We start from the raw sequence: 9,883 nt of genomic DNA, 5'->3' as shown, positions 1-9,883 counted from the left end.
TGTTATTTTAGGCCAAAACACGTTAATTTGCATCTTCTCCAACCTCCGACCTTTGAACTGACAGCAGCGCCGCCGGAGGCTCGACTCCATCACGGTCCTCTGAACCCCCCGACACACACACACCTCCCCCGAACACACACTCCCCCGAACACACACACCTCCCCCTCCACAGCCTCTGTGTGTAGAGAGAGAGCACGAGAGAGAGAGAGCGTGAGAGAGAGAGTGCGAGCGGCGGAAAGGCTTTCCCAGAATAGCGGGGCAGCAGGAGGAGGCGAGAGGAGCGATGATGGAGGCCAGCTTCGACACTGAGGAGAGTTTTGACGACCCCTCCTGTCTCGCCCCGCAGCCCCCCGGCTCCGTGTCTCCGGCCAAGCGGCAGATCAGGGAGGTCAAGGAGACCAAGACCACGGTGGGTATCCCTCAAAACTCAACCCTCCTCTGTCTCTAATCTCTCCATCCTCACATCTCCAGTTCTCCCTCTGTCTTCCCTTCCATCTGTTGACATCGTTCAAGTCCAGTTAGTTCCAGTTTTTGAGGCTCTGCTTCCTTTCTGGCTGTTGTGGATGTTTTTCGGAAGTCTTAATTCCCTCCTTCGCTGAAGTGAGGAGAGACTCCTGGTATTTTTAGAGTCCTCCATCTGTCAGATCAAGTGATCTCTGAGTGTTTCTGTCATGCAGTTGTTGTTCAGGGTGGACCTGCCTCCCTTTTTGTGTCTCCCAGATGAAATCTGCAGGGGTTTTCTCTGCAGGAGCTTATACGGAGATGTTCATAGCCTCGTTTCTGTGAACTGTGTCCTGTCTACGTGTCAGGATGGCCAGTCTGGGGTTATGTAATTTGCCGGTCCGTTGGTGAAGGCTCTAGGTTGGGGGTGGAGGTTGTGGTTGGGTGGCGTTGGATAGAGATGAAAGACAGGTGGGTTTGTGTCACGTTGACCTGCTGCAACCAGAGCAGCCATAGTCGTTCTGCCTACAGAAGAGAGAGAGAGAATCAACCAGACCTGCGAGAGATGCAGCAAGTCCAGTTTCCATGGCGACAAAGGCAATAGCACCGATTAACGGCTGTTGAAATGGAAAAACATCGCCATGGGAAAAGAAAAGGGGGGGAGAGCTGCTCAGGTATCCACTGAAGACACATCGCCAAGCAAAAAAAAAAAAAAAAGGTTTCTTTGAAGGCATTTTTGAAGTCTTACTGCGCTGAATTGTTGAGCGGAGCCAATTAATATTTCCTTGGAAGCTGGAAGAGAAGTTTTAACCAGGGGCGAAAATCCCGGGGGGGGACAGGGGGGACAAGTCCCCCCCATTAGTAAAGCTTTCCCCCCCTAGAATAATTTGAGACAGAATTAATAATTTTGGAACAATGCAGTAGTATTTAGTAGTGATGCACCAAAATGAAAATTTGTGGCCGAAACCGAAATCGAAAATAATAATAAACAGTAAAATCTCATTACACTTAAAACAAGAGTCATCACCAGAAAAATAACTTGTTATTTGACAATTTGCACCTGTTTCAAGTAAATTTTCACTTGAAATAAGTAGAAAAATCTGCCAGTGGAACAAGATTTATCTTATAAGCAAAACAATCTTGTTCCACTGGCAGATTTTTCTACTTATTTTAAGTGAAAATCTACTTGAAACAGGTGAAAATTGTTGTTTTTTCCAGTGATGAGTCTTGTTTTAAGTGTAATGAGATTTTTTTTACTAAAATGAGACATTTTAACTAGAAATAAGACAAATATTCTTGTTAAGATTGTGGGTTTTTGCAGTGTATTATGTCAGATGTGCTGTATTATTGCCACCTTCCACCTAATACCATTGTTTTGTATTGCTCTAAGAAAGGTCTTCTGCCTGTTTGCGAGATAGAGTTGAAAATGTCAAAATGCTGTATTAAAGGAAGGCTAAAACGTTTATTCCTTGTCCCCCCCTGGATTTATTCTCTAAAATTTTACTGTTTATTGTCCCCCCCCAACTATGAAACAGGATTTTCGCCCCTGGTTTTAACTGATATAAACAACAAAACACAGTTGATAATGACTGACTCCCAGAGGAGGCTGTTGGTTTCAGCAAAGTCCACCTCGCCGTTGTCATGGAGACGCAGACATCTATGGCCGAAGGGGCGCCGGACCCTCGCAGGACGCCGGGTCTCCACTCGTTCAAGAGAAGCAGACGCTGTGCAACCTTGTCTTTAACCTTCATCCCCCGTTCGACCCATCCTCACGAATATTTTAATCTCCAACTAACAAGCGCCGACGGTTCCAGGGGCAGATGAAGCAGATCTCATCCAGGGAATTATGGGAAAACAGGACGAAACACCTCGGGTTCAGGGCTGGAGAGACCGTTTCAACCTCAGCAGAATACAACTCCGCCAAGAGAACACGTCGTACAAACGGGAGCAGCGGCGGCTTTCATAAACCTTTAAGAACTCAGATGGCTGATTACAACGATGTGAGGATGAGCACCCTGCAGGAAAACCTCCCAGAACTAGTCCCAGATCAATTAAACCTCCCAGAACTAGTCCTAGATCAATTAAACCTCCCAGAACTAGTCCCAGATCAATAAAACCTCCCAGAACTAGTCCCAGATCAATAAAACCTCCCAGAACTAGTCCCAGATCAATAAAACCTCCCAGAACTAGTCCCAGATCAATAAAACCTCCCAGAAATAGTCCCAGATCAATAAATCCTCCCAGAACTAGTCCCAGATCAATTAAACCTCCCAGAACTAGTCCTAGATCAGAGGCCGGCAACCCAAAATGTTTTAGAGCCATATTGGACCAAAAACACAAAAACAAACATGTCTGGAGCCGCAAAAAATGAAGTCTTGTATCAGCCTTAGAATGAAGGCAACACATGCTGCATGTATCTATATTAGTTATAACTGGGGGAAGATTTTACTTTTCATTATGCACTTCGAGAAAAAATTCCAAATGTCGAGAAATAAGTCTAAATGTCGAGAAAAAAGTCAAAATGTCAAGAAAAAAGTCGAAATGTTGAGAAAAAAGTCACATTTTCGAGAAAAAAGTCAAAATGTTGAGAAAAAAGTCGAAATGTTGAGAAAAAAGTCACATTTTCGAGAAAAAAGTCAAAATTTTGACAAAAAATTCGAAATGTCAAGAAAAAAGTCGAAATGTCGAGAGAAAAAAGTCAAAATTTCGAGAAAAAAGTTTAAATGTTGAGATTAATGTTGAAGTACAATCTCGAGAAAAAAGTCGAAATGTAAAGAAAAAAAGTTGAAATGTTGAGAAAAAAGTCAAAATGTCGAGGCTAAAAAGGAAAGGGAAGAAAAAATGAAGAAAAAAGAAAAAAAAAGAAAAAAATGAAAAAAAGGTCAAACATTTTTGAAAAAGGTCCAGGGAGCCACTAGGGCGGTGCTAAAGAGAAAACATTTCCGCATGCCAAAACTAGTCCTAGATCAACAAAACCTCCCAGAACTAGTCCTAGATCAATTAAACCTCCCAGAACTAGTCCCAGATCAATTAAACCTCCCAGAACTAGTCCTAGATCAGGGGTCGGCAACCCAAAATGTTGAAAGAGCCATATTGGCCCAAAAACACAAAAACAAATATGTCTGGAGCCGCAAAAAATGAAAAGTCTTGTATAAGCCTTAGAATGAAGACAACACATGCTGCATGTATCTATATTAGTTATAACTGGGGGAAGATTTTTTTTTCATTATGCACTTTGAGAAAAAAAGTCGAAATGTCGAGAAAAAAGTCAAAATGTTGAGAAAAAAGTCGAAATTTTGAGAAAAAATTAGAAATGTTAAGAAAAAAGTCGAAATGTCGAGAAAAAAGTCAAAATTTTGAGAAAAAAGTCGAAATCTTTAGATTAATGTTGAAGTACAATCTCGAGAAAAAAGTCGAAATGTCAAGAAAAAAGTTGAAATGTTGAGAAAAAATCGAAATGTCAAGAAAAAAGTTGAAATGTTGAGAAAAAAGTCGAAATGTCGAGGCTAAAAAGGAAAGGGAAGAAAAAATTAAGAAAAAAGAAAAAAAAGGAAAAAAAAGGTCAAACATTTTTGAAAAAGCTCCTTTATTTTTAATGAGCAGTTGGACTTTATATCTTATTTTTTGTTTGCAACATGTGTAATTGCAGTGTGTGGTGCAAACGTAGTGCCCACCAGCGCCTCGTCCAGAGGTCAGTCCTGCAGGATTGTCTCGCGAGACCTAAAAGTGGGATATTTGTGAGATGTAGAGAATATTATCTTCGGTTTCATTGTTTTCTGTCATGATTTCCTCTTAGTAGCCGAGATACAGTCACTGGACTCGTAGCAAGCGGACCTGTTGCTAGGCTGCGTCCTGTCAGCGGTAGTGATGTCCGGATCGATACTGAAGTATTGGTACCGATACCAGATCTGTACGCTCTAAAATCGATTCGGTAATTTATATCATTAACAGGAATACTGTGGAAAGTGACTAAACTATTCAGATTCTGTCTAAATGACATGCTGCTGGCAGGAACTACTCTTTATTTTTATAGTACTTCATATTTTTGTTTATTATTCTCTTATTTATTTTAATAGTTTTATTATTTATTTATTATTTAAGGATCTTTTTTAGTGATGGAAACACCTTTTTCAAACACTGGTTTTTCTGTTACAACTCGGCTGTATTGTGAATGAGGCCGATACCTCAGTAAACTTCTGACTTTAAAATTAATAGATAAATAACTGATGTCTTGTATTCTTAAGTTATCTAAAATAAAGCATTTTTTTTATATTTATATTTATTAATGTATCGGTATTGGATCGGTATCGCCGATACCAGCATTAATTTTTTGTTTTTGTTTTTTGCCATAGCAGGTGAAAGACATTTAACCATTATTTCTTTTTATTAGAATTTGTTTTCAACTTTCCCTGGTGTTTTAATCTTTAGTTATGAACACTCATTGTGTTTTCTTGTTAAAAAACATACATCACTTATCAAACCATATCTGAAATATAAGAAGAGGATAAGGGCCACTGAAGAAAAAAAAAGTAATTCTGAGAAAAAAGTCACAATTCTGACTTTTTTTTTCTTTTTATGAGAAAAAAAAAGAATCCTCACTAAATTTTTGGTTTCTTTTAGGTTTCTGAAAAAAGTCAGAATTCTGAGATTAAAGTCAGAATTTTTTTTTTTTTTTATATTTTTTATTAACATTATTTCTCATTACAGCATGTTTGTGCATCAAGTAATACAAGTTTGTGCAAAGAATATCTTTTATAATTTAAGAAAAAGCAAAAACAAAAGAAAACAAATAAATCAAAATCATCAAAATAGGAAATAAAAAATAAACAACTAAAAAATTGCATGTACAGGACTGTCTCAGAAAATTAGTATATTGTGATTTTCTGTAATGCAATTACAAAAACAAAAATGTCATACATTCTGGATTCATTACAAATCAACTGAAATATTGCAAGCCTTTTATTATTTTAATATTGCTGATCATGGTTTACAGTTTAAGAAAACTCAAATATCCTATCTCAAAAAATTTGAATATTCTGGGAATCTTAATCTTAAACTGTAAGCCATAATCAGCAATATTAAAATAATAAAATGCTTGCAATATTTCAGTTGATTTGTAATGAATCCAGAATGTATGACATTTTTGTTTTTTTAATTGCATTACAGAAAATAAAGAACTTTATCACAATATTCTAATTTTCTGAGACAGTCCTGTACATATGAGAACAGATAACAGCATATGCTTCCAAGAAAAAAGAAAGAATGAAAAAGACAAATAATAAAATAATTCTGAACATAATAAGGAAACATCTAATGTACAGGATAACAGACCAGCATGAATTTTACTCGATATCAGATCGTAAAGGAATCGGTGATATTGAACATCACTACTCAGCGGTGCGTTGTCTGGTTGTGTGTGTGTGTGTGTGTGTGTGTGTGTGTGTGTGTGTGTGTGTGTGTGTGTGTGTGTGTGTGTGTGTGTGTGTGTGTGTGTGTGTGTGTGTGTGTGTGTGTGTGTGTGTGTGTGTGTGTGTGTGCGCAGACGGGGGAGGTCTTTTGCAGCAAAAGTAATTTGTTGCTTAGCAACAGCGGCGGTAGCATCTACAGTCACCTCTGCAGAAGTCTCACACGCCTGATGTTTGTAGCGCTTGTCAACGTGTTTGTTTGTTTCCACGGCGACCTTTGTTCTCCGCTTGTCGTGTTTCCTTTTTCTTCACCACAAGAGAGAGAAAAAAAAGCAAATAACTAAACGGAAAAAGCAGGAGATGAGACGAGCCTCGCAGCCTGAACATCCCCCCCCAGAACGGCCTCAGATCCCCTCACACAGATTTATTACACGCCGTGTCACAAAGGTAATCGGAGTTAATATTTAATTCCCCGCCCCGGGCTGTAGATGGATGTTCTCATCCCGGCGGGATGCGAGAGGCTGATGAACGATGCGGAGCCGCTGTGATGGAAAAGCAGGTTTCCGTGACGACCAGAGGAGATCTGGACGACCACGCCGGCGTCTCCAGGGCTGGGGATCGACTCAAGTGTCAGGAATCAATGACTGCGTTTCCATGGAGTCAATAACCCTTTTAAAACCAATAACCCAAATTTGCACGGCCATGTAAACACCAATTACCCCTTTTGAATAACCCGAATTTGCTCACATTCAGGTTTTTGAAAACCCCAATATGACCCCTGGGTTACTCCTTTTAAAACCTGAATATTGGGTCATGTAAACGCCAAACAGAATATCCCCATCAAACGGAACATGAATTAGTTTTCTGCACATGTTCTGTTCACAAGGAATCCTGGTCTTTTGAGTCCAGGAAGTTCTTATAAACACGGAGAAACCAAGACCAGGAGGAGACTAATCACTTCATAAATGTAATGAAGGATATGAACATTTCTGCATTTGTAGACGGTAGAAAGTACCGGGATAGCCAGATTTACAAGAAGGAGAGCGAAAAGTTGCGCGAATTAGCATTTGTTTTGGATTTGGATACAGGAAGAAGAAGCAGAAATGACGGGAATTGCGTCATCACGTTCTCCGTGCGTCACTGGTTTGATCCAGATATCCCAAATGATTAATTACCATGTAAACGGAATATTCCCAATGTTTCAGTAACCAGAATATTAGCAATAACCCGAATTTTGACTGCATGTAAACGTAGTCAATTTGATTCTTAAGATTCAGAATCGATTATCAAGATTTGATTCGATCCGATTCCGATATTGATTTGGGTTAGTGTTATTAAAACTGTTTTTTGAGCTGTTCCATTAATTATATGACTGTAGTTATGCAACATATTAATACTAGTATTATATTGAGATTCAACAGCAAGTATTGCAGCTAATGATGCTGTAAGGACCAATCAGCTCCCAGAATGCTGATAGAACTGCTTTCAGAAACATCATGTGGGTCAGAATTATCAAACAGATCCAGGGAGGAAACAGAGACGGATGAAATCGCTTTTATTTTTTCCCACATTCCGTTTTTATTTTTTCCATTTTCGGTCTATTTCGGTTTTTAAACTTTTGAGAATTTGGTTTTTAGCATTTTATGCAAATGTAACCCCAAGACAGTATATAAAGTAATGAAATATAGACAGTTTATGCAATTATAACTAAAAACTTTAATGTTTTCATACCTTACATATTTAAAGGCAAAAACATGGCACTAGTTATTCTCGTGTCCAACAGAACATTCCTTTTTTGAGCATAAACAAAAAAATACCAAAAATTGTAATGATAAAAAAAAAAATCGATCTTGAAACATACAAATTGATTTTTAGGATTTAATATGAGAATCGATTTAGAATCGGAGAATCAATTTTTTTTGACACAGGCCTAGTCCTCACTTCGTACGAGTACGAGTGTTACTCGTCTGTTTCTTTAAGGTTGTTATTCTGGAGTTTGTTCAGAAAGCAGGACGGAGAGTTCTAATGGACTGCAGGTTCTGGACTCTTCCGGACCGACCCAGAACCGGTCTCGGTGGTCCCTCAGTAAAGTCAGCAGCACCACCAAATGTATGAGCTGCAAGATACGAGTGATTTTGGTTTTGTGATGACAGCTCGTCATTGGCTGCATCGACTGCCAATCAAAAGGCCACACCCCTAATTATGTATCGATTTGTTGCTTTATAATTTTACCTGATGAGGTGGGAATAAAACCCCATGTACAGTTGTTAAGACGAGGAATCGAGATCTTAACAAGAGTTTGGATCTGGACCCTAGTGGTCTGTAGAGGTCCTGCAGGAGGGGAAAAAGAGGAAAAAATAAGAAAAAAAACAGGAAAAAAGAGGAAAAAAGAAGAAAAAAAAACAGGAAAAAGAAGAAAAAAAGAAGAAAAAAAGGAAAAAAAGAGGAGAAAAAAAGGAAAAAAAGAGGAAAAAAGAAGAAAAAAAATGAAAAAAGAAGAAAAAAGAGGAAAAAAGGGGGAAAAAAGAGGAAAGAAAGAGGAAAAAAAGAAGAAAAAAAGGGAAAAAAAGAGGAAAAAAGAAGGAAAAAAGGGGGAAAAAAAGAGGAAAAAAGAAGAAAAAAAGGAAAAAAATAAGAAAAAAGAGGAAAAAATGGGAAAAAAGAGGAAAAAAAGAAGAAAAAAAGGAAAAAAAGAAGGAAAAAAATTGAGGGAAAAAAAGGAAAAAAAGAATGTAAAAAGAGGAAAAAAGAAGGAAAAAAAGGAAAAAAGAGGAAAAAAGAGGAAAAAAAGAAGAAAAAAGGAAAAAAAGAGGAAAAAAGAAGGAAAAAAAGAGGAAAAAAGACCCTAGTGGTCTGTAGAGGACCTGCAGGTCTGGATCTGGACCCTAGTGGTCTGTAGAGGACCTGCAGGTCTGGATCTGGACCCTAGTGGTCTGTAGAGGACCTGCAGGTCTGGATCTGGACCCTAGTGGTCTGTAGAGGAACCGTTTCTTTTTTCTGGCATCATGGATTGAGTTGGAACCAATCAATCACAGCTGTCAATCACAATTGTGATTGACAGCTGCAGTTCTGATCCAGTCACATGTTGACGGAGCTGGTGCAGCGGTTGTCGTGGAACAGAGGGATCTGCCAGTCCCGGGGGCAGATGGTGGAGACATATATATATATATATACATAATTGCAGCCACGGGAGTGATTGAAGACAGCGAGGATCCCGGAGTGCCGGGCGGGCAGTACTGGAGTTGAGGGGGGGGTGAGGGGGGATGAGGGGGGATGAGGGGGGATGGCATCCCCCCCTGAAATAAAAACGGTCCAAATCATCCCCCCTGTAAAACTGCCATCCCTCCTTTCCATCCCTTATGTAATTTCATCAATGAATGTGGTTTTACTGCTATTTCAACATTTAGAGTCATCACCAGAAAAATAACACCAGAAAAATAACTTATTTGACAATTTTCACCTGTTTCAAGTAAATTTTCACTTGAAATAAGTAGAAAAATCTCCCAGTGGGACAAGATTTATCTTCTTATTACAAGCAAAAAAATCTTGTTCCACTGGCAGATTTTTCTACTTATTTTAAGTGAAAATCTACTCGAAACAGGTGAAAATTGTTGTTTTTTCCAGTGTTGAGTCTTGTTTTAAGTGTAATGAGATTTTTTTTACTAAAATAAGACATTTTAACTAGAAATAAGACAAATATTCTTGTTAAGATTTTGAGTTTTTGCAGTGATCCATTTTACTTATCCTGTGAAGGACAGAGTCATATTGATAAGTTCAGAAAAGTGTTTTTTATTGTTGTGTTTTGATGTATTTGATGTAAGCCCAGTGGATATTTAAAGCTTACAGAAGGCTGCATTTAACTGCTGCTATGTCATTCCTGCAGTATTTCTGCAGGTGTTTTGGTCACTGCTATTATTTGTAATATATTATATTATTTGTAATCAGCACAAATTATCTGTCCCCATATGATAAAATCCACCATCCCCTGATTTTCTTTTACAACTCGAGTACTGGTGCCAGGTATCTGCAACAGAACC

The 9,883-nt window shown here is 38.6% G+C and overlaps 1 protein-coding gene across 1 annotated transcript in view; it reads left to right on the top strand.

The window, feature by feature from the left end:
- The first annotated feature begins 256 nt into the window (after positions 1-256).
- gas7a (growth arrest-specific 7a) overlaps positions 257-9,883 on the top strand; it is a 34,839-nt gene continuing 25,212 nt past the window's right edge. The window contains exon 1 of the mRNA XM_061711770.1: positions 257-409. Within this exon, the coding sequence (XP_061567754.1) occupies positions 284-409 (126 nt within the window). The 5' untranslated portion in view covers positions 257-283. The remainder of the gene's footprint in view (positions 410-9,883) is intronic.

The sequence above is a fragment of the Cololabis saira genome, chromosome 21 (assembly GCF_033807715.1).
Source record: "Cololabis saira isolate AMF1-May2022 chromosome 21, fColSai1.1, whole genome shotgun sequence".
NCBI lineage: Eukaryota > Metazoa > Chordata > Actinopteri > Beloniformes > Belonidae > Cololabis > Cololabis saira.
The sequence above is the reverse complement of the archived record's forward strand: the minus strand, read 5'-3'. Positions and strand labels throughout refer to the sequence as shown.